Source organism: Aspergillus melleus (assembly GCF_016097325.1).
Source record: "Aspergillus melleus strain CBS 546.65 chromosome Unknown contig4, whole genome shotgun sequence".
NCBI lineage: Eukaryota > Fungi > Ascomycota > Eurotiomycetes > Eurotiales > Aspergillaceae > Aspergillus > Aspergillus melleus.
This window is the reverse complement of record NW_025763373.1, coordinates 2,816,736-2,842,306: the sequence shown is the minus strand read 5'-3', so window position 1 is coordinate 2,842,306 and position 25,571 is coordinate 2,816,736. Positions and strand designations below refer to the sequence as shown.

At 49.8% G+C, this 25,571-nt stretch overlaps 3 protein-coding genes across 3 annotated transcripts; 1 reads left to right on the top strand and 2 right to left on the bottom strand.

The window, feature by feature from the left end:
- Positions 1–1,033: 1,033 nt before the first annotated feature.
- Positions 1,034–1,717, bottom strand: LDX57_007829 (ankyrin repeat domain-containing protein; the record flags this gene model as incomplete). The annotated part of the gene is made up of 2 exons (XM_046089546.1): positions 1,034–1,446; positions 1,477–1,717. The coding sequence occupies 2 exons, from the start codon at positions 1,715–1,717 to the stop codon at positions 1,034–1,036; spliced, it is 654 nt and encodes a 217-aa protein (XP_045945517.1).
- Positions 1,718–4,424: 2,707 nt separating this feature from the next.
- Positions 4,425–4,802, bottom strand: LDX57_007828 (uncharacterized protein; the record flags this gene model as incomplete). The annotated part of the gene is made up of 1 exon (XM_046089545.1): positions 4,425–4,802. One exon carries the CDS (start codon positions 4,800–4,802, stop codon positions 4,425–4,427), a length of 378 nt encoding a protein of 125 aa, XP_045945516.1.
- A 4,620-nt stretch (positions 4,803–9,422) lies between these two features.
- Positions 9,423–9,797, top strand: LDX57_007827 (uncharacterized protein; the record flags this gene model as incomplete). The annotated part of the gene is made up of 1 exon (XM_046089544.1): positions 9,423–9,797. One exon carries the CDS (start codon positions 9,423–9,425, stop codon positions 9,795–9,797), a length of 375 nt encoding a protein of 124 aa, XP_045945515.1.
- Positions 9,798–25,571: the final 15,774 nt, after the last annotated feature.

Genomic DNA, 25,571 nt, shown 5'->3' with positions numbered 1-25,571 from the left:
CCGAGTCGACTGAGTGAAAAAAGGGCAATCACCATGCTCAAGTCCGACACACTAAGGAGAGCGACAGTCTCTCGTCGGTTTGGACACTGCTGGTGTTAGCTCGCGGACCTATCGGGGAGACCATGCACCCACAGGTTTGAGTCCCGACTCAACCAGAGCGTGAGCGGACGTTTCAATCATCCGATCTAGATCACGCCCGCTAAAATAGTCGTAGGAACGACCGTCGTCGGATGGCCGTGGATAAGCCAATATAGGCAATTGGATCGTGTCTGCTGCACGTTGGCGTATCAGGTCATCAAGCGAACGGATATTCCCGAAGGAGGACGCCACATCATCCGAATGCTTGTCTTGGAGGGTCATCTTTTGTATGGTGTTCATAGTAATAAAGTATGTCTCGGTGGAACGAAGAGGGACTTCTGGGCTCGCTTTGTGGGTGGGATACCAGTGCAAGGTGCGAGACACTCCCACGATGGAAGACGGATAGCATTAGTTAAATACTGTGTGGGTGGAGCGATCTTGGAAGGTACAGCTTTAACGCAGTAGCCACAGTTGGCCCGATTGTATTCATTGACACCGGTGTTCTGGACATCACTTTCAACTGTTTGTTCTACATAGCCCATGAGTGACCCAGAGCGACCAGTTCAAGTTAGCGAGCAACTCCGACCGACAATTCCGCTCGGCGTGTATTTGGTCCATATATTGCTTGGCTATTCTGAATTGCGCGGTTTGCGTGCAAACAGTGGTTAGAGGCCAAATCATGGGCAACGGTCAGTGACCGAGCCGCTGTCTCACCGAGCAGGATTTGGGTTTAGAAACTCTCCTATTCTAAAAGAATTTACTGATACGGTCCCCCATGGGCAAGCAAAACCCTGTTGCGACAGGGATGGCTGTCGTGATATGTAGTATATGCGGTATTTCGATGTAAATCACAATATTATAAGTAGGTGTGCATTCATGCGGTACACGTTCAAGGTTATCCCCAACATTCTGATCTGATCATTCGACTGCCTAAAAGGACACATTTACTTACAGCCTATGGGGATCTCAGGAAACACAACAAAGCTCCATTTCCTCTCTCCCGAGCAGCAGCATATGCTGTTTTCCCAAAGTTATCTTTGAGCCGCGTTTTGGAGTTAGGGCGCAAAATCCGAACGATTTCGTGGTGCCCTCCTGCAGCAGCCCACCAAAACGCCGTCCGCCCGTCAATGTCGACTGCGTTGATATCAGTGCCCTGGACTTCCAGCAGCAGACTTACCATCTGCGCTTGGTTTCTAGATACAGCGTGCATGAGGGGCGTCCAGCCCCACTCATCTCGGACACTGACATCAAGTTTCTCACCTTGCCTCAGCAGAAGGCTAAGCACGTCTAAATGGCCAAAGATGACCGAAATGTGTAGTGAAGTTGCCCCGGAGGCGTTAACTTGATTGACATCAATGTACTTGTGCCCTAATAGTAGGCGCACCATATCTTTCCTACCCGAGCGACATGCAACCCAAAGGGGCGTGACCTCGTGTCCGAATTCGGCATTCACTCTGATTTCTGCCTGCTCAAGAAGGAGCTGTGCCACAGACAAGCGTGCATGTTGCACGGCACGTGCTAGAGGTGTATAGCCATCTAGATCGACGGCATTCAATTCGACGTCGACTTGATTTAGAAGCAACCGGATTGGACTAGTTTCACCAAGCATAGCAAGGTTATGGAGAGGTGTTCTGCCCATGTGGTCTGGCATGTTATAGTTTACATTCCGATCAAGCAGTCGGCCTAACCATCTATTGGATCCAACAAATGTCACCCACCAAAATGGAGTGCAGCCGTGTGAGGCCTGGGCATCAATATCAATTTCTCGGACGCACAGCAAGATATCAGTACACGCATGCTTCTCGTTTTGAATTGCTACATGCAGCGGGGTTTTTTGCCGACTGTCCCGGGAGTTCACACAAACTCCGCGCTGCCGAAGCAAGAAGCCCATCATCACGGTATTACCTAAGCGAGCAGCGTGATGAAGGGCGGTTGATTGATTTTTGTGGCCGCGGAACTGACTAAGCAATTACTTCATCACCTTGCTCAACCAATTGATCAATCGATCAATATTGATCGTACGATTATAGAGCTTGAATCGTATGATCAAGCCCCTAGAATTGCATCTTTGAAGCCCCTGAAATTGCATAAATATGGCTTCTTTTTGCAGTAGATTAGAATGAATCAAGACCTTCAATCGTTTCATATGATCATATAACGTAATTCACGGTCGAGTGGCGCACCCACCCACACCTACTAATTTCAAACACCTGTATTACTACCAAAACGCCAATTTATTCAAATATTACCTATTTACGCCTATTTGGACATGAGGTTCTTTTGTGCCCTTGAATTCCACAATCTAAACAGGTTGGTAACGTTCTCGTATGCTGCCGTAAAGGTGCCGCAGGTGCTTCTACCGAGGGTGGTATAGTTGGCTCTACCACCTCTAGGGGGGCCTGGAAGGCCTATAAGGCTTCTTCCACGCTTATTCCCCCTGCATTAGATATCCATTTATTTGTCCGAGCCCGGTTTTGCTTCTTTTTCTCATTTTCTGCGCGGAGAGTACTATTTTTATGTGCTAAGAATATAGCCGAGTTCATAGCTAATTCACAGCCTTTGATAAGCTGGTTTAGCGCTCGATCTATAGGTATAGGGGGGTTCTGTGATCGCCTTTTAATAAGCGCTTTGATTGACGAAGCTTGCTTATATAGTTATAAGAGATTCTGCGGTGTTCTGGGCGAGAAAATACTGCCTGCGCTACCAGGGGGAGTAGGGATCTTCAGATAGATATTAAGCTTCGAAAGCACTTCAGTAGGGCTATATAGAGATAGCCCAGTTACTCGGAAGCTATTTTAGATGGTATTCAGTTTAAATGTATCGGCGCGTGCGCTCGGATAGGCCATAAAAAAGTCGAATTTATTAATATGGTTAATCCCAAGGCGGGTCTTTAATTCCACCAATCGTCCATATGCTCATTTTAGAACCGCAAAACAATCCACATCAAGCGGTTGTAGGAGGTGTGAGGAGTGTGGAGGCATACAGATTGATATAATATTATTTACAGCGCAGATTTCGTCGAATTAGGGTGTTAAATGGCTGCCATATCCATCAAGGATAAGAAGCCGATATCCACCTTATAAGCGTGATATGTCCGGAATTAGTACTCTTTAAAGCTAACATAGGCTAATTTCGTCAGAAGTCCATCCGTTTAGACTATTATCCAATATCCAATTCTGTGGAAGGTCTTCTGCCCATGCTAAATTCAAGGATTTATGCTTAAAGATAATATATGGCGGAAGTACATATCCAGCTGCGCTAATACATTCAATTACCGTCACCCATTCACAATTTCCAGGCTGTAAAAGCGCGCATTTTCCATAGTACTCCACACGCATAATCACTTTCGCAGTTGCAGTAAGGCCTATCGCGAAGCCTGTCTCATCGAAATTGTATATATCAGACAGTGTAATACCATATTAGAGTATGGTCTTTTGTACTAGATCAAACCACACTTAGATGACCTTTAGATCTTCGTTTTTCGCACATTCGTAGTTATATCGTTTCGAGTATCGAGATGATAGGCCAGGGCGCCGTTTAACAAAGGTTGTGGTCCAATTAACCCCGACCGTTTGTATAGGGGTTTCACCACGCTTTACTAGTAATAAATTGGCCATATCAGCTACCATACTAGGTCGCGGTGCTGCTCCACGGGCGTCCATATCCAATATCCATTTCTCTAGCGAAATCTCCTCATTTTCAGTCAATTTATAACCATTTGCGCATGAATCCACGCAGGATGCACCCCCAATTCAGCGGCAACAAAGGGTAGATTCGGGTACGTCAAATAGGCGTGCAGCTTCGCGGATGGAGGCAATTTCGTTGTTTTTAATAGCTTAGATGGCTAATAAAATTCTGCCCTCTTATTCAATTGAATTTTGAGCGGATTGGGGACGTTTGGGTGGCATGGTGGGTGGTTGAAGATGGTATGATCACGCGCGCGGCGCGTTTTTTGATGGGATGCGCCACTCGACCGTGTGCGCCACTCGACCGTGAATTACGTTAGTTAAGCTCGGCGTATTAATCAGCTCTTTGCCAAGACTATTTCTGCCACAATTTTCATCCACATCCATGGCATTAATATCAACGCCCCGCCTTAGGAACATCTGTGCAATGCTTGCGCTATCGTTGGTGACGGCAAGAAAGAAGCAACGGGCGTCTTCATATCTCTCATTTGGCTCCACCTCCTGTTGCAACAGTCTTTTGACTACACATTCGGCACCTTTGGTGATGGCGAACCTGAGTAAGGTGAAGCCGAAAAACTGGGAGGCTGCCGTAGGGCGGTAGTAATGAACAGGTCCAATTTTGTCCAACATATGCCTAATGAATACCTCATCACAGTTGATTTACAACACATACCATAGGATACTCCGGCCTTGATCGTCGCACCCATTGATGTCAATATCGTGGTGGTTCAGCAGTAGCTCAATTGTGTCCATGGCTTGGCACCGTACAGCGCACCAGAGGAGCGAATCCCCATTTTCAATGGCGTTAACGTTGGCACCGTATGATAAGAAGATATTGGCAATATCCCGTCTGTCATGCTGCACCGCCCAATGAAGCCCGGAGCTGTTATTGATTGCAATATTCCGTTTGAAAAGGACCTTGGCAAATGTGGATTGCATGTCGTGACAGGTAAGACATAACGCATAAAGGGTTCTTTCGTCGAGCAGCTCGCCAACCATGCAGCGAAGCTCAAGAGGGAGTCGTGTAAGCATTGACATTGCTGAATTTGGCGTGAATAAAGATGCCAGAAGAATTAGCCATAGTGAGCCATAGCCTCCTCACTGGGCTAGTCTGGCTCAATTTATATGTCCTATGGGATAAGGATCCTGGAAAGTCGGAAGACGCTGACGAATAAACGGAGTGTGGCGCGCTCCGGTCCCGTAGGCTAGCTCTGGAGAGAGATATATGGATGCCTGGGAGCGCCGGAGCTTGGAAGAGTCTATAGCATTTTGGAAATTGACGTAGGTCCCTTCATTAGTGCGCTATCAGGAAACGTCATACCATATATGCGTTGCTTCGTATAACCGTGCTCTCGAAGCACATAAAGGATGTGATACCGCACAAAATTCCTCGCACAATCACGCTCACCGATTTATCCATTCAATATACTTCCATCCCACTCTAGCTGTTTCCTCCTCACTATGGCACCCACAAGAGCATTGATCAATTCTGCAACCCAGATCGGCAAGGATGGAGTCCTTCCACACCGCATTCTATTTATCTTGCACCTTGCCTTTTTTGCAGCGAGCCACGATAATCGTGAATCCATATCCGTCCTTCGAATGAATCTGACCCTGTCCACTAAATTGAATTGGGAGCTATGCCTGGAAGACATTGCTCGGCAGAAAACCCCCTCTCTGCATTGGGCCGTTCGGCATACAGCGCTCGACCTCTTTGAGAAGCTGCTCAGCTCCGGGACCGATGTGAACACAATGCACCGGCGAAGTACCCCGCTAATTGAAGCAGCCACCCTGGGCTCTTCCGACATCCTCATGAGGCTTCTATCGCATCCACATCTTGATATAAAACAACACGAACAGGGTAGGAAGGCGTTGTGGATGGGGGTAAAGAACAATTACCCTTCAGTTGTGCAAGGCCTGCTCTGTAGCAACAGTGTTGATGCCAATTTCTTTTGTTTCCACAGAGGGAAATTCACGGCACCGCTTACCTACGCGGTTACCTACCATGGTTGTGAGATCGTGGAGACCCTTCTTGCCGACCGTCGAACCGACCCCAACATTCGGCGCAAAGATACGCCAGCACCATTTTTTTACGCCATGGTAAACAGGAGCTTGTGTCTCGTCCATCGCCTGATTTTTGATGAAAGGTTCGACGTGACGGTCTGCTGTTCTTGTGGCGGCAACCCACTCCATCATGCTGCCGAGACAGGGTGTCTCCAAATTCTGCAGACCCTCCTGTCGGACTTCGAAACCGACATAAATGCACGGGATATAAATGGATCGACGGCTCTTATCTACGCAGCCGCAGAAGGACATGAATCTCTTGTCCAGGAGCTTCTTTCACATGACCCCGACATCAATCATCGCGATCATGGAGGTCGCACCGCCTTGTGGTGGGCAACGCATAACGGGCACGAATGGGCGGCCCGATGTCTGTTGGCACGGAGTGGCATCCAGGTTGATGCGATTGGAGAGGATGGGTCCACCTCTCTTCACCATGCTGTTGATTGGGGATCGGCCACGCTGATTAACCTCCTGCTGGCACACCGAGACATCAATGTAAACGTGTCAGACGATCATGGACGCACGCCTCTCTGGTGGGCGGCCTACCACGGTAACGGAAGGGCTGTGGGATATCTACTTCAATACAGGGGGGCAAAGGTGGACATCCGAGATCGTTGGCAGCAGGGACCACTTGAGGTCGCTAGAGAACATGGGCAATATTACGTCTGGCTTCTGCTTCGAGTCTCAATGATAGACCCGAGGCTCCTCTGTGCTCTCTGCACCATTATTGCTTTTTTCTTTCTGCTCATCTAAAAGAACAAGCCAGCATGTTGGTTTAAGATACAGAGATTTGTCATTATCTTCGCTATGTACGCGTATCCTATCATGGCTACGGCGTGGGGCTCCAAGTGCGACGGATCGAGTCGTACGGTGTATTGAGGGAATGTCTCAGATAGCCAATGCATGGAGATCAATACCATTCCGGTTTTGTATTTGGAACTATTTCGCATCATATAAACCAATTTTGAGTGCGCCTCAGGACAGTCGTGGTCCTTAAACGGTTTCATTTGGGCACTGATCGGGAGCATATAAGGTTGTCAAACCCTCAAAGCCATGTGCAAAACCATCAGGCTCGGGCCGTAGGGCGTCAGGTTGTAGAAGTGGGCCATCATAGAGACCGTGTGCAGTAGCAACCAATATATCGCCCTGGGTGATGTTCGCCTCGAGCCAGGTAAGCCACCCCTGATTCACCCGACGAACGTTGATAAACAAGGTGTCACCCGGGACAAAGCGCTGATAATGGGAAGTGCTGAGATTACGGATGCTGCCCTGAGCGCCGAATGTGGCAAATGTTCGATGGCAGAGGAGCTCAACGAGGTGCCAGTGACCCGCGGCCCGCCGGTCATTTGGAACCGCGGCCACAGCCTGAGCATGGAATGGTCTGGTCAACTGAATCGTGAAAGTTCTCAAAAATTAGTCCTCAAGAGCCGCGAAAGAGCCCGAACCCAATTCAATACTGGGGGTGATATTGGTGGGTGTGATCGGATTTGGCATCGGTGGCGTGACGCAGCATGGGCAGCCTGCTGAGGACGACGAAGATCCCCAAGACGACTCAAACGCCTCGGAATTATAGGAGTGTCTTGCCTCCCGGGGACGGGCTGTATGAGTGGTGTTTCTGAGTATGACGCCGGGAACGACATGATGCGTATTCAATAAGGCTCTCCTATCGTTACCATGCGAGATGACAAAACCGCGATGGGAAACGGGGGATGAAGGGTGCCTCTATAAATAGGCAGAAGGCCACGGCTGTACTAAAAAGCTTGCGGTAGGTGGTTCGGCTAAACGCTGCAGCCGATTGGGTGTGGATACACGGAGGAAGATGCTTTATTGTAGACATGAGCTGCCCACTATGGCACTGCTGTAATAATATCTGCTTTGTGTACACTAGATACAAGAATGGTCATCTAGGCCGACTATTGTGCTAGCACGGACCCCACTTTCATCATCCAACATCTCATGTGTAGCCTGGTCATTCCAGTGTACGGTCTGCCATGCGGTAGAGCAGCTTCCACAACAGTGCCATCTTGCGCGGTGATGCTTGAAACGAGGGCTGATGCCAACCCAGATCGTTTGTGCCTATTCCCGGATGAACTGTTACCATTGCCTTGCGTACCTAGATGGCGAAAAGCTTACCATAGGACCGACTGGGGCGATTTTTCTGGCCGACATGTCGCGTCATTATTGTTTGTTCGAATTGCGAGAGGCGCTCATCGGCGCAATATTGCGGTGATGTATAACTGTCTTGCCGTGAGCGGAAGACGGGGCCGGCCTGTTCTAGCGCCCCATCCCCCTCCTGCTCACTGTGCATTCGCGGCAAGCAGACAGACAGGGAGGGAGTTTCCCTACGCCGTTGCTTCCGGGACGTCTTCGCAGTTCTCGCCGTATTGCGCCTCAAGCTTGATCCCCTCGTATTGGTTGAAAGGTATCGCTTGATCCCTTTCGTCAACTGCCCCAACTTTGACCGCAAGGATTCATCTGATCTGGGTTTGTAGGTGGCTGAATATCGGTGGGCCCTCTCCTTCCAGGACAAGTCTAAATGTTCCTCTACCCACGACGGAAGGTTGGCCTCCTCACCCGGGGTCCATGCACGGTAGGCTCTTTTGTTCATTATGGGGAGAAGGTGTCAAAGATACAGAAGATGAGAAATCTGCCGCCGCGCCAGGTGATCAGTCAATTGAAGAACAGTCCCAGTAATGAGAAAAGAGAAAGGCTAGCAAAATATAACGCCGACTTATTTGCGCGGGAGAGGGGGAACGGGCGGTTCAAATAACGCCCAGTGAGAGCAACCACCACCGTGAATAATGATAATGGTGGACACGCAGTGGGCATTTCCGCTTTGCCCCGATCCACATCTATTTTCGCAGGACCTAGTCCCAACACTCGCAATTCAGGAACGGGCAAAAAGAGAATGGAAAAAACCAGGCACCGTGTTTACAGGGGTCTAGACAAGCTAGATATTATCCACTGCGTGGACAGACCAGTGGCCGACCTGCAGGCTCGAATTGCTTTTAGTTCCGTCCGATGATCTGCACGCACTTCCTCGCTTTGCACTCTCTTTCTCACGTTGGTGGGTAAAAACCTTCGGTCTCGCCCACTGGCCCCTCTATTCCACTCGGGCCCGTCCGTACCTGGCTGGTACCTGGCTGGATCGGTGCCAGAGAGGGGGCAGGTGGGCAGGTGGGCAACTCGGAGAGACTTCCGCTGAAGGGCTAATCTGTTCTTGACCTACCTCGGTTCACGGGCATCCCGTCAGCAAGATGAGGACTTCCCTTACAGCAAACGGGACAGCCCTCGCCTTCGCCCGCCCATGGGCCCTTAAAACCCACCGTCTTACCCTCGATTGCAACCCATGATTTCCTTCCAGATCTGTTGTTCTCTCTCTATCTTCACTACTAGTATCATGCCGAGAGCCACCCATTCGCGCACAAACGCTCCTCAACCTGGCACTCGTGCCAGACGGGTCCAGGTAAATCCAGAAAACGGTCCTTCGCGACCTGCTCGTGCCCTTCAACGGCCATCAATGGTGGGTGATTTGGGATTTGTGACCCTAAACATACTGTATGTATATAATCCAGGCTAATAGCTCATCTCCAGATGACACAAGCTCAATCCCCGCGTGGCACCGGAAAGAGCCCGTCTACGACTCTGGAAGTTGCCCATGCAGAATGCTTTCGAACAATAGAGGAACTTGAACGCGAAAATCAAGCTCTGCGTGGGGAAAAAGAAGACTTGCAGACGCAGCTCCAGGAGGCACAGAACTTCGAACTCTCTGACAGAATGAACACTATTGTGCAGCAGATGCAGGAGGCTATCAGCAACTTTCAGCGACAACTATGGGACCTGGAGGGCACCTCCGCTCTGCCAGACGCTACTGCACTTGGCAACATGTGGACAGACCAGGAGGGTATGGGTGACATGGAGGACCCGAATTTATCCACCGAAGATATGATGAACTTAACCTCACTGTAATTAATTTTCATACTCACCTGAAATACCTATCGTCTACAACTGCGGGAGTACCCAGTTGGGTTTACCTGATGGCTGGGTCATGACTTTAGACGCCAGGCAATAGTGGCCAAGCCTGCAAGGGGAATAGGACAGAGGGAATGGCATGTGAATTCGCTGCCTTGTCTAATGAAACCTCTCAGGCCAACAAAGTCGATCGTAAGAAGTGAGCAGAGACGGAATCTGCCCTGCTCCCCGTTCCCCGGGCCATTTATGTGGGTCAACGCTGGGGATTGTGCTATCAACACACCTATCTTTTATTAGTCGCTCTGAATGTGTTCCTTTTTGTCCAAAGAGGCTAGGGCATTGGAATGTCTGCAACCGGCTGGCGGATGGCTCCCCCCGACGGGCTATCCCGGGGTATGATGGTAAAACCTTCCGCTTGTACCCACTGCAGATAGTAGCTTTGATCACCGCCAAAATAGCCGCTATTCTCTCCTCTGCCTGATTGTGACGATAGGGGTGTTGTGGAACATGTGTGAAAATAGGTGTAAATGAGAGGACTAGGCGGACTCTACTCCTGTTCGTCGAATGGATTGTTGATGGACCGAGATTGCGAGGATGTGAAGCTGAGTGGATCGGCGGCTGTCTCGGTCAAGTCGCGATGACGCGCTAGCGAGTCAGCTCCTGGGCCCAGAACACCTCTCGACCGCTTTGAGCCAGATCGAAACAGGCAAAAGATCGTCCATAGGAGCTCTGGAGAAGCTGTTTCGAAGATCCTAATACTGCGAAATTAATCTAGATATCTACCGGCGCAATGAGTTACAAATCAATAAGCTTCCTGATAAGTGAGGGTGTCAGACTAAGCTCATGCAATGGACCCTTCCGTATGCAGTGCTTGGCTCTGCCGACACACGGGCAATAAAGGCGCAGACATTGGCACAAGATCGAAGCCATTGGTCTGATGAGACAAGGCCCTGCGCGGAACACGTGATACATATCATGCGCGCATGATGGGCATGGAAAATGGACGGTGATCAGCCACGGCCACAACCGGGTTTTTCGGGTATGTGTGTCGCTGGAAAAGGGAACTCAGGTGGACAGATCATCCTCAACGGGTCTTTTCTATATTGATGTTGCAAGGGTTTGCCAAAGCCCGACTCGAGCCCGTCATTGGCTGAGTGTGTGCAAGCTAGCAGCGAGAGTTCAACGGTTCATCCCGGTAAATCGGTACCGAAATTAAATGACCGTTACCCGGACGGATGAGAGATAAAATTCGCACTCCCATTGGCTTTGAATCTCCGACCTAAAAAGTCCGCGCAAACAGTCGCTGGGCAAAGGTAACATGGCAGGTTCCGGCCGTACTGAGCGGCCCCCAATTGATATTCAAAGGCCGGCGTCTACTACCCGTCCCGCACGTCGCGACCATTTCTGCGCCGGTCGTCTTGCCCGCCCCATAACGTATCCTAGGCAGTGACTTGCGAGCTTTGATTCCCATGGGCTACATGGGTGCATCTTGGCCCTATTTGACGGGTAATGTGGCCCCTCTGTCAAGCTGCTGATATACTTATCTCTGACCACTCTTGGTTTAACCAGCTGAGGAACCTGAAGTGATGAACCCGGTGGACCCACCTTGGCAAACACACACCTGATTCAGCTGGTCGATGGCAAAGGCTGGCGGAATACCTTCCCCGATTGCCCAGAAGGCGATGCCGGCCTTTCGCGGTGCTTGAGTCCCGGGGGTTCATCTATATCATGCGGTTCAAGGGACAAGATCCATTTACTCAGATACTCAAATCCTCTTATTTGGCTCATCTATCCTTGAGCGCGCCTGTGTCTCTTGCTGCCCAAAATCCCTGTTTTCGTTTGTTATCTTGCCACCAGCTAGGACGTTGAATGATCTTCGCCAATCTCATCGGTTCGCAACCCATATCGTTATGGCGCCGTCAAACAATGATACGCCCTCTCGGCTCGATATTCTTCGCAAGACGTTACAGGGCAAGGCTTCAGAGGCACCACAGCTGCCCAAGGATGCCCCGTCAATTGTTCGACCATATGACCTTCGCCATCGCTCTTCTGTATCACGTGATCCATCCGCCGACGTCGACGCAACCACAAATCGAAGCCAACAAGACGGTGATTGGGAAGCAGATGGTGTCTATGCCCCGAGCATGTCAGATCCGGCCAAGAACCTTCATCCGAACAGTGATGTCGTCGCTTGTTTGTGCGAGTAAGACTACCATCAAGTCATGCGTGCCAGTATAATACCCGCTAACCTGGCTGTTTCAGTCTCGAAGCAAGGGTGAGGTAGGCAGGAAGTCAACTTGACAATGCCCCGGAATCGGCCGGAGCCTGGCCTCACCACAAGGGGATACCAAGATGAGCCTGCTGACGAATGATACGTTTAGTACAGTTGAAACTTTCATGAAGACCCAAGAAGAAAAAAACGATGCTCTGCGGCGGAGCATGGAGGACCTCCGCACGCGGGCCCCGCAGGTCGCCAAACGCTCGAGTCGGATAAGCAAATAATTAAGCGACCAAAGCCCACACAGACACCAAGCTGCAAAGAGAGTACAACGGCATGATTCATCCACATTGCGTCGGGGAAAGGAATGGAACACTTAATAAAGCAATGATATGAAAATAGGATTTCTTCCCTTCCTTCATATTCATGTGCTTTTGAGGTAGTATGAGAGTACACTGGGAGCCCTGTCATGGCCCATGACCAGTAAACCCCTTACCGCCGATAATAAACGGCATCTACTGCCAGGCACACCAGGGTTACGAATTTGGATAGAAATATTGTTGGGTGGATTCACAGTCATCTACACTAAGCCGGATCGAGGTAATTGCGAGTTGGTTCTTGTAGACTTGATGAGGCACGATGCACCCTAGAACTTCCGCGCGGCCTGAGCTTGCTCCGGGCTAGCATTGTTCTTTTTGGGAACGATGGCGCTGTAATTTCTCCCAAACCGGGTATACCTAGCACTCTTTCCCGACCGATGAGCAAGTTAGTCCCTGATATGGCGAGCTTGGTGATATACCCCACTTTATGCGGTGTTTCGTTAGGCTCATGAGACGCATCCTTCCGCATGCAAGGTCGCTGGGCGTGCCTGCCTACGGGCCATTGAGGTAGTGCAGCGTCTATTTTGTGGAGACTGCGCAGTTCATGTGGGACGAGGAATGGCAGATTCCCAGAAAACCCAACTGGATACGGGACTAGGCCGCGTCGGCCCCATACCCGAGCGTTCCGGGCCCCATATCACCCCATTCCTTCGCTGGGTGCTTTTCAAGCTGGCAAATTGCGTTCGACGGGCCGTCCCGGTAAATCGGTACTGAAATGATGATGGTCATGGCTCCGCAAACTATTGGCGGTCCTGTCTCAAATGCGGTAGATAAGGCAGTTGAGCGGCCAATATCGTTGGGCTCACACGACAAGAACGCAAGCACTCCCCTTCCTAGTCTAGCCGTGTCATTGTGTACCTCTCGACTAGCCTTGGGCTTCGGACCTTTCGGCGTACACCGACCCTTATTGCCGATATCTCCACAGGAGCATGACTTGTGTTTTCGGGCCCAGTTACTGTTTACGTCAGCCAAACATGTGAAATCGCCGTGCCTGGTGACATATGGCGTAGTGAAATCGACCAACTGCGCTACTGCGCTACTGTTTCGGTTAATCCTGGCATGAGATTTACTCTGTTCCTTCCGTTCTCTCCAGTAGACCAGTCGACGGCATTAAGATTCCCGAAAACAAAGGACTTAGTGTCCTTCACAACCTTGTTGCTATGACACCGAATTTCGATGTCGAATGTAACCACGGCCCGGCACCCACTACGTCAAAGATATGACGTGCCTCTCCGAACGCCTCTCGGAGGCTGACGTTGAAAACGCGCGGGCCGTAGCAACTGCCAAGGAGTCATGAACCCACTTGAAGAAACTTCTCCAATAGAGAGTCTCGGCCCGGGATGGGGCGGACCAATTTTGAGAGCGTCCCCCACCGTCGTTCGAGAAAGATGCGCCGTGCAAGACGATCAAACACCTGGGAGCGGATCGACACCCAACCCATTCTTACCAGCCTCTGGACAATCAAACCACCTGCTAAGTTGTTAGCACCTAGAGGGCGATCTTATCCGAAGGTAGAAGATTTGGAATAACCCATCGGAACTGGACCCCACTGACAAATCCACAGGGTCCTGTATGGTGCATTCAGGCCCAAAGAGATCCTGGATCAGCAGGAGATATTCGAACGGGATTCCCCCTGGACTCCACCGCGGTTCATTGCTAAGATGGCGGGGGACAGAACGTCGATGACCAGGGTACCACTGCCAAGCCAATTGAGGCGGTTCGAGACCGTGAATCGGTATTCCAGCATCAGGCGTCGGGCGACCGCACAACAGCGCGCATGGGTCGCAGAGCGTGTGGTGGCAGGCCCGGGCGTGCTGGGCGCTGCGGACAAGGCAGTAGAGGCAGATCTTGTCCGATTGGACGCGTCTTAGCTCATGGCTTATTGCTAATAGACGGTCCCGTCGACGATCCACGGTTCGCCATCCGTCGGCGACCACTCGACGGAATTGAGTTTACAAATTCCAGCTCCATCTGCCTCATTCAACCACCGTTGTGTTCCAGAGCTCTGATCATCGTAATCCCGGATCCCACGGGTGAGAGGAGAACGACAGAGGGCTCTAAAAAAGGCTCCAGCACGAGGCAGCGATTAATATCATACTATTGGAAGGTATTCCGAGGCAGACCCCATCCAAACCGGCAACTCACAGATTTGCACCTGGGAGATCATGGTCCATCAGCAGCGGAAAACGGTGGTCGAGAACGGAGTGTTTAGGTTACATCGCGCTCGTTTCCTCATGACTAGATAGTGAGAAACATGGCCATACAGGTCTGGCGAGACAGGGTCCCCTTGACGCGTCCCTTTGATGAAATCAAAATAGTCGTCCTCAGCCAGCGTCAGGCGCGTAGTTGCCAGATTAGATTGATATGCAAAGCGCTAGAAAGCGCCCCATGGTCGCACCGAGCCCTCGGCCCGGTCTCGACCTGCCCTTTGATCGTCGCACAGGCCCGACGATCACAGACACCAGCGTCGCTAGAACGGCCGGTGGAGACAATTTTCACGCCGGAGAAAGATCGGGTCAGAGCCTCGCAGTCAACGCCGGCAGTATTCGATTAAAATCCTTCTCCGCCTGTCGGATAACATGACCCGGACCGCTGCCCAGAACCGCAATGATCCCCGGCAGCAGCGCAAGAGGCATTGACGATGCTGTTCCCGCTGTCACGTACTCCACCAAAAAGCGCGCAGCTGATTGGACATCAGGAAAATCGTCGACAGAAAGACAAATCACGGCCGCAAATGAAACCACGACGCGAGTAGGACATCGAATTCACGCACAAGCCACGGAAATACGCTCACGATATAGGTTATCTGGATTTTGACTTCGTTATAGTGGTTGTAGTATTTTATGCTTAAAGGCATACGCTTTGAACCCGACATGATAAAATATAAGACAACATACTCAGCCGTGAGGGTGAGCAATGGACTGGCGATCACATGTGAGGGAAGCAGATGTCTTTAGAAAACCAAGATTTGGCAACCGGTACGGTAACTATCTGGATTAAGGCTAAAAACGAATGCGAGTAACGAATGTCTACGCCCAGATAGACGTACTATACATAACATAATCCCTAAGTATGTAGAGCGGTCGGAAGCAGGAAATGAAGCTAGTAGAAAGAGCAAAGACCAAGGCATTTGTAATGATTGTTTCAATCAGTCTCACGTCCAGATAATTATTGGTACCCCCATGGGTGCAAAAGCTAATTATCTGAAATCCTACCCTGAATCTGGCGGGTCTGGGCATCGAGTTCTTCACATCGCCTCTGATATACCTTATTCTCATCTTGCAGTTCCTTGTTCCGTTTCATGAGATCCAGTTCTCCCTGTTCCTTCGGGCATTGGGCATGGATGGCTTTGAGGCCTTCGTGGTCTTGTTCGAGCCTTAGAAAGCTTTGACGGGATTGCATGAGCCGTGCCCTTAGTTTCGCATTTAAAGCCTTGGTTGACTGTATCAGACTCTCGCACAGTTGATGACCTTCGATGTTTCCGTCACATATCTTGGTAGAGCATTACCATCAGCTAAAGATGTAAAGAGAAGGGTGGAGTTCTTCTAGGTTCAACCTACGGGAAGGATGGTTTTTGACTTAGAAGCCCGGGGTCTTGGTGGCCGGGGCATTTTTGATGCTTTGCCTTATGCCAACAGTTGTCTCTGATCGTCGCGTAGGCGTATAAATGATGAGGGATGTGAAGGTTCATATAAAATGATAACGATGATGGGGTTGGTACAGTATATGTCTATAAGACAAGCGATTGTTAGGAAAGAAAAACGCTTGCAACGCACGACAAAAATTGACAGGTCAGCAATGAAACGTCGTCTGTATTTATATTCTATACTATTTGCAATTGGCACGGCTAGCGGGAGCAAAAAAGAATATTGTGTATCGGAATTTCATTCGGCTAATGGCGCTAAGCTGACCATCAATGATACTGCGTCCAATGGTCAATGCATCCAGCTTCCGCGTCGGAACCCACCCATAAGGGTATCGGGGCCATGCTGCTAATTAAAGTCTTGGCCGGGCTATTGACCACCTGCTAGAACCACCGTATTATGTGATTCGCAACAAGGCCTTGCTCTGAAGCATAACCAATGAGAGACTGTTGCGCGATGATGGGTCTACAGCAGGGTAGTCGACTTGTCGTTTTAGGCTTAATACATACTGCACTGGCTCCCTCGGGATTTCATACATGTGAGTGTCGCTGAACCATCGCCAAAGCCCTCAAGACACCGCGATGCGGAAACACGGCACTAAGAGCAAGCAACGCCGTCTTTGATACCCAGATAACAACCAAAGGGAACCAACAATGGCCGCCAGCCACTAAAAATGACACAAAGATACTCTATAATACTCTCCTCGCAGTATGGAATTATTTATGGAGTCTCCAAATGCCCCAACTAATCTTGCTCTGTGTCCCACCCATCCATGAGAAGCTAGGGTGTTCTAAGGGATGGGCAGGACGAGGATCTGGGAGACGGGCATATCGTCGGCCATTTCAAAGACCATCCCCTATCATCTCCGTATCCTCCCACGAACACTTTACTATGCGGTCATTCATCGCTTTGGGGGTTGGCTTATGGAGAAAGCCTGGCTTCCCCTTCCCATGCACAGTATTCTGGTTCCCTCCTCTTCATCTTTGACCGTGCCCCACATGGTCCGCTCGCGAATGCGTGAATGGCGAGCGGCATAAATCGCGATGAAGGATTGGACTGGGTTGACCCGAGTGCGTCTCATAGCCGTGGGGAAAACAATAAAATGAATACCGAATAAATCCACCGATGGGCTTATTTTGTAGTCACCAGTCATCGGTTTTTCGATAGAGCCGAGGATGCATGCATGGACAGGAGGACCGCCAAGAATTGGAAGTCCTCCATTAGTCCCTGGGCTTGGCAGGGATGGCTCGTATTTATGCAATCAACCAGAACTTTAAAAGTGATGATCAATATGTAATGAGAATGCCCAATCATAGCAACATAAAAAGGCAATTATGTTACATAATGGACTGATGGGTTAACTAACTATTTCGGCTGAGCAAGGCTATGTCACGATCATGGTCCGGTGGGGATCGTCTGGTCCTGGCAGGATGAAGATCGGCGGCTAAGCCGAGGCCAAGGCTCAAAGAGCCTTGGTTCATTGACTGCTTTCCCTTCCCAGTTCCCGATGGGATAACCACATGTTTGTTCCCATCCGGTTCTCCTTTAACCGTCGAGAACAAGTCTGAACGAATCTCATAATCTCTGTGACGTGACCAATAGGCAAACTCGATGGCCGCTGCTCCTGGCTAGGTGCATGCGGAAAGGATGCGCTCGGTGAGTTTAGAATGACCAGCCTGGTAGCGCTAAGTCGTGGTCAGAGCGATCGACGTTCCGTTTAAACGCTCGCACGGACAAGTTGGCGGCCACTGATGACCAGCCGGCTGGCCTCATAATGAGACTAGCTAGGATGGTTTGTGGCTGGCAGCTCAAAACTGAACCGGAAATGACGCATCGGTCCTGATATCACGATGAATCTTTCCCAGTCGCATCCACATGCCCACCGTGCAGCCCGACCACCACAGTCTACCGTGTCTCTGGCTAGTAGTATGAATGCAGTTTCGCCAGAGTTACCATCTCGTGGATCGGTGTAAATCTCGGTGCTTTATGGGAGAACACGCAAAAGGGGTTTACGAAGTCAGCCACTCTCCTTTGCTGATAATATATATACGGACAGTAGCAGTGCCCACGAGCGTTCATCACGGACTTATGTCAAACGCAGTACATGGTGGTTTATGGATGTTGTAGAATGGACGATAACTATTCGAACGTTGGATCATACAGTAGACGCGAGCAAAGGCGTAGTAAACTGCCACATAATCGTTGCATTCACTTAGACAACTTGCACTCGCCATTTTCCCCGGCCTTTGGGCCCGAGGTCTTCCATTCCCATAACCGGGACGGGTAATCCAGAAATTTTTGCCCAGGTTTCGTGCATCATAGCCCTGGGGCAATCTGGGAATAAGTCGTCGTGGGCTTGAAGATGCCCACCATGCCATGCCCACCTTGACCCTTATGGCCGAATCGACTTCTCTAGTGGAGAACTTTCGATCACTTTTGACCATCGAGTCGCAAGTTGGTCATGGTCGGTTGACAGCCAGTGATCCTCCAGTGATCCTCCAGCCATCCTCCATCTCTGGGCAATTGGATTCGGTGATGCCTAGTGGAGAACGCCTAAAGGTTTTGTGCTGAACCTGAATGGCCGCTTGTGTTTCTGCTCCATGACATGCCCGCCTGCTTCGATTGAGGGGAGGGGGGCTGGGAACTAGCGCTGCACAATTGGTCTTGCTGGTTTACCGGAAGGACTGGAGATATAAGGCCGGTGCCACCCACCCAGTTCTGCTGATTTCAGAGCCAGGCTTCCTGGCCTCATTCACTGAATGTGCTAGGCACAAAAGTGTCTTTACGGGATATACTTGCGGATTGCCGTTTGTGCTTATGCAACCTTCGCAGGGATGGTGGCCCTGTGTCGTATCTCCCCCTTCACAGGTATGGTGGCCCTGTGTCGTATCTCCCCTTCACAGGTATGGAGGCCCTGTGTCGTATCTCCCCTTCACAGGTATGGAGGCCCTGTGTCGTATCTCCCCCTTCGCAGGTATGGAGGCCCTGTGTCGTATCTCCCCCTTCGCAGGTATGGAGGCCCTGTGTCGTATCTCCCCCTTCGCAGGTATGGAGGCCCTGTGTCGTATCTTCCCCGACATGGCCTTGGGCCCTATGTTGTATAACCTGTGCCCTGGACCATCACTACGATGCACCCCCCTCAGCGAAAGGCAGACACCTCTACGCGGTGCTGGGGACCAGTACTTGTCCATCACCCGATGGCCCTGGAAGCAAAGATCTGCCAAATCCCGTATCGATTCGTTTATAGTTTAAGAATTTTGCATATCTGTTCCTAAGAAGATCTAAAATACAATATGTAACTAAGCAGCCGCACGATGACGAGTTCAACCAAAACCGCCCTTTCGTATGTACAGCATGAAGTAGTCCTACACTTAAACTTATGTAACGTAATTGAGGCACCACCATCCGATTTATACCACCGGGTAAGATTCTAGAGCCTTTATCAACAGAGAAATTGCATTCTTATAGAAGCATTGATTAGGAACTAGACTGGGACATTGGCACCGTCCTTGATCTAGACTATGACATTCACTGCAGCATGATGGCACCCGTACATGTGGACCCCTACAGAAAGTCTTGTATCTCTAGACGTAGAGTAGTGAGCTTTAAGATGTCTTATTCTCTTGCTGAAATTGTTCTGGCCCTCCTGGATCGAAGCTTTTTCTGTAGTAGCTAGCGGTTTGGTAGGTTATTTTCGCTTTTGAAACTGCTTCTCACGTACAGCTGGTAGACCTGGCTTCCATGTGCTAACAGGATAGCGGTATGCATTGCTATTCATCGCTGCTTCGCATCCTTCACTGAGTTGATCTAGTGCAGCTTTCGTAAGCGAGGAAGGATCTTAGGAATATGCCCTAACCGCTTCTAATGCTACTTTTGCAATTTGCGTAGTCTCTTCATTTGATAGCGGCAATTGATAATGAATCTTTCCCCTCCTGCTCTACTACATATGGTAGATCTATTTTGACGCGCTTTTGGACGCATATTTGGTGATTGAGCGAGGTTTTCGACGTGGGCAAAACGTGAGGAAGTTGGCTCGCTTACCAAATTAACCTGTTCTCTCATAAGACCAAGGCCCTGGTGTTGCGGTCTAATCTCGTCATATACTGTCATGTATCCTGATACTCAGCGAAGGGCTTTTCCTTATCCCTAATGCACATCTTGTCAACAAACTCTTTCAACGGGAAAGCATTGAAAGATCAAGTATGGTTCTGCTCTAAGGCAGACACACAAAGGACGGTTTTCGAGGTTGCCGATCGGCGTCGTAGCACAATGCCCGGCGGATGGGTAATTCTAAGCTCGACGGGTAACTGACAGCTTCTTCACTGGACGGCCAATGGGAAATTGCCCGCCGACTTGACGTCACGTTAGTACGGTGGGCATTTTAGAGGGCTATCTCATTTGACCGTGTCTGTTGCATGCCGAAAGTAGGCTATATACACGATGAAATGCTTCCGGTCGAATACTCATGTCCGTGGGCCAAAATTCCCCACCCGGATGCCTGTGGTAAAAAGAGATCAGTTATTGTCCTTTAGCATGGGGATATGACTGTTGTGCTAAGAATTGACCCGGTAAACGGCCAATTGCCCGGATTTACCCATTTGCCCCTTGCCCGGATACTCAGTTAGGGGGATCGTATGGGCCTAGTCTGGCAACTATCGATCATCCAAGCACCGATCAATCAATCAATGACCGGCGGGTAAGACTCACCAGAAAGCCAACCAGTCCAGGCAGGTCAGCAATCGAGAGCTGGGCCGGTTTGAACGAATGTGCCCAAATCTTTCAACTGCCCTTCTCATTGCCAACTCTTGGTTTCCCTGACTCCGGCACCTTCTTCCTATCATCATGCCCCAAAGACTAATTTTTATGAAACTCCACCTTAAGATCTCCTGCACATTCCCTTCACCGTAGCTCAGAGAACCTGGATACTTTCCAGCGTAGTTCAGGTAAATAAAGTCGTTGGCTGCGTCGGCGGACTGCGCATATTGCTCCATGTGATCTATCGTATTGCATCCTAAGCCATGGAAGAGCTGGCCACCCGCTGCATCATCCCACGAAAGGCACTGAGGATATACTGTTAATGTCAACGGGGGTGCGGTGGGGAGCAGTGGGACACGCTGATCCGAAGCGCCACTTACAAAGGCTGTCCTTCTGTCTTTTATGCAGACCAAGGATACTACTTCCATTCCTCATGGTAAGCTTTCCGTACAGGCTTGAAAGCGCTGCACAAAACTGACGATACTCCACATGGCCCCGTTCGCCCGACCGCTTTTCTCCGGGATCATGTTCTTCTGCACTTCGATTGTCTTCTCCACGACCCGTGCATCTCTTCCAAACGTCAAAGTAAGAAATAACTCTCTTTGCCTAGGAGGCGGGGCCGTCTCCATCATCAAACCGTGGACATTGGCGAATCGAACGGTACTGGCACTACTAATCTGCAGGATTTTGTGGAAGATCAGTGGACTTGGAATGAGCCTTGCATATTGTATACCACTTGCTGCCGAGAATTCCCTGGATCGACGAACAATGCCAGATACTGACTAGCGACGCATGAGGATCGTCAACAAGGCGGTCGGCGGGGTTGACCAAAACGCTGATCTCTAGGCCCTGGACGAAATGTCATGGGCTATGATAACCCCCTCCCCGCCAGAGGTTCCCCCGTGGAATGGCAATAACGATAGAGGGTTGGGGCAGACTTTCATTTCGACAGATTGGCTGACAGAACTGTATGCCAGGCATAATGCTTCGTGACATATGCCTGATTAGTGAATGGGTCCGAGATAGTTTTGATAGTAATGTCAGGTACAAACTGCATTTCAGGGGATAGGACTCATTCGTAATAAGTAGATTCCGCTTAACAGATGAATCTGCTTCGGGTTGGTAGACTGTTCTGGGATAGGGTCTGTGGCAGCTGAGTTAGTCACACGGCTCTTGCACCAGTCCGTCGCCCGTCTGTCCTGGAAGCGGATGACTGGGATTAAGTAGATGAGCGAGGCGAAGATTTCGGTGACCGTCCAGCAATCGAGCCATTCGACGCTTTCCCATTTGCACAGGTACAGTTAAACGGGGTCTGGGCAAATAGGACTTTTCCTCGCTCCTTCAATTCACCGTACATCCAAGCCCTCAAGATAAAATCAAGTTGAACGGCTTGCTTATCGCTTGCCCCACATTTTTCGCGTAGTGGTTTAATGGAGCCTTTAGCGAATTACTCATTTTATAGGCAGGATGGGCAACTGACCACTTTGCCTAGAATCCCGTCACTGGCTCGCTACACAGCCAGATAGGTCACGTAGCGTAATATTTACCAGCCCGTAAATTTCCTATTGCGTCAACCTACTTTGGTACCACTTATTTGATATAAACATGCTGCCACACAGCCAGTATCCCAGTGATCTGGCTGTCCTGGAGATCTAAACACTTTAGCCTAGCCTATCCCAAAATCTCGTGTCCGCGCATGATCCCGGCTTTCTTACCGTGGACACACTTGCCTGGAGAAGCTGACAGTCGCGAGAGAACCACGAAGTATGTTGAAGCCCATCTGATATACCGTTCAATGTAAACCCAGAATATACTGACTTTTTTTCAGCATGACAGGCTCTATCTCTTGGGAGTGTGTCGACTGCGACGAATGCGCCTCCAAAAAATGGACCCGCTCCTTCGTACCATATAGCCCTGGCACCACTCTCGAGGTCCTTGTCTCCCGGTTCTTACCGAGGAAACGTCGAATTCATATATACACTCTGTGCGAAGAGTGTTCTGAGGGGATGTCTGACGAGGACCAAATGGCTCTTATCACGAAGCGCCTCCGGCCAAGGACTGCCAAACCAACGATATGGAAACATCGGACTTGGGAATTATGCTATAACACTGTGGAGTGCAAACGGATCATGGACAGTGAAAGTGTTCAGCTCCACATGTTCTGCACCATTAACCTCTCCTATTAGAGTTTGGTATCTGTAACGAAGATATCGTTAACCCGACAAGGACCATTTGAAGGGCCATTCGCTTCTAGCGATTCTGAATGTGGATGGCGTGCTACTGATAAAATAGCCATTTATCCAGACCATTAGTGTTCAGTAGATTGATTGTTAAGCATCTACGGGCGAGGGGTCCGAGGAAGGGAGAAGGTGTGAGGAGGGTTTGGGAGTATTATAGAGTGCTCTGCACTGTTTCGGTTAACTGGACACGCGAACCGCTCTGTGGATAACCTACACAATGAGAATCGATGATAGTAGAGAACGACGTCGCACCTAACAGCGCTATGGTGGTCAGACAGACCTTCATCTTAGTTGATGGGGTAAAATCATGGCCTGGCAAAGAAGTAGCCCGAGGTTCAAGATCCCTCTTCGCAGTAAGAGATATGTAGAACAGTAATAAAGGCCTCAGAGCCCTTGGTGTTGGCCACTGGACGAGAGGAATCTAGCCATTTCGTTGTTAAGCGACTAGGAACAGAACCCTGGATCCACTGACTTGCGCAACGCCGTTCTCGTACGTCAACCGTATGACCAGGCATGTCATGTGCAAGAGTTGCCCAAAGTCTTGGCCGACAATGCGTAGAAAAATCACTTCATTTTCACTAACGTATTTCATCCTTACAGCCGTTTCGGTGGTCCCGGAAGTTTGGCCCAGAACAATATGCGGAAGGGTTCGTTTTGACCGACTGTCTCACTGTTAATGAAAGATTCACATCCGAAAGGCAACCAAATCGCTTATAGTATGTCTGAAGGGCCCAATTAGGACCATATCTTCCGTCCTGGTCTGACTGCAAATTTCGCTCTCCGTGATATCAGACTAAGACTGTGGCGGCTTGCCCGTGCATCATGCAGCGATAATGGTCCCCAGTCTCCTTTCGGCCACTTGAGCGTGGTGCTGACAAGTTTTTGTTATTCAGGCCTCTCAAGGCGTACAGTGATGCCCTGAGCCGTCTTGACATGGGCTCTGAAAGCTCTGGACCAGCATGCCTTGGTACCTTCATGGGCTATTCGTCCTATCTCTTGCGAATCTATGGCGATCGGCTCGATATTCTTTGACCAGGTCAGTGGCTTGAGAGGTGCTTAGTTAATGTTTGTAGCTTACATCATGACATAGGTAGATAGCTGAAGCTCTCCAAGCAGCAACAACGGAGCAGCCAAAATCAAAATCACGAACGAAGGGGCCGTTCTGAAGAAACTCGATCGGATATACAATGTCAGATCTGCGAACGCTGAGAGACTCATTCGACTGGCAAGTCACGCTGGTCTTGGCAATTGTTAGATGTCGTACGTTGAAAGGGCCCCGAAGTCTTACTATGTTCAGGAAGCCCCGCCCGACTATGTCTGGAAGCCCGCTGAGGCCCAAGACGAGTAATATTTGGTTCATTTCCGAAACTGGGCCGTCTGCGTGCGCATAAGTTGTTGATGTGGGTTGGTTCAATATATCTAGAATATAGCGACTTCTTCTTATACAAATAATTCAGTAGCAACTGAAACTTTTCCTTGCCTCTCCAATTCACCGTACATCCGAGATATGTTGCCTCCCGCTCAAACGTGTCGGCTGTTAGCCTGTTATAAATCTCCTGCGCGACTAATCAAGAAGCCCTCAAGTTAAAACCAAGTTGAACGCTTGTTTATAGATTGCCCCACATTTGTTGCGTTGCGGTTTAGCGCATGCCCTTTACCGGGTCACTTGATTTATAGGCAGGATAGGCAACTCACCACTCTGCCTAGAAGCCCGTCTGTGGCCGGGGCTTTGGATGTAGGACGATGATGCCCTGGCTATTCCAGGTTTTACCTTCGCTCGCGTCAGAAGCCCAATGTGTATTCTGGCTATAGGTTAGACTTCCTCTCAGGGACGCCCTCTGGAAATGGGATTATGGAAGCGGCTAAACCAATCACAGAAGACCGTTTACCCACTCCAGTCTTCAACCTATCTCTGCTATTCTCCGTTGCTGCACAGATCATTTCGTGAAAGTTTCGCTGCAATTTGTCAAACATAGTATCAGCGCACCTTTGTACTACGATAGGACACCTCCCTTAGTTGTTTCTTTCGTCTAAACATGATTTTATGTAGCCTTATTAGCGATTTGCTGTTCTTCTCTCACTCCAGTACAGTAAGAATCTAGTCGACGACTGTGGACCTTGAATTGCCCAAGGGGTATCGAGGTTGGGTCTAGGTGCTGGCCATCTCCCAACTGCGAGCAAACCTCATATCGTCAAGCAATGGATGATACCTTCCACGCAGTAGAAAAGCTAAAATGGGACGTTTGATTCTGCAAGTGTCCTGACTTTCATCTATCTTATCCTAGCCAACTTAGACTTTTCTGTCCATTCTCAACAAGGTGAACTTGATATCCCCCTGGCTACCAATACACCTCGCATTCATTCTCCGCAGCCGCCGTCATTTACACCGCTGCTGCGTGATCTGGAAATGTCAGGCCTTGTAGCAGAGAGTTCACGTTCGTCTTGATACAACATGCTTCCTGAATCAATTGCTTCATGAAATATCGACTAAAATGCCTTTATCTTCCTTTAACGCAGGCGAAAATAATCCGCAC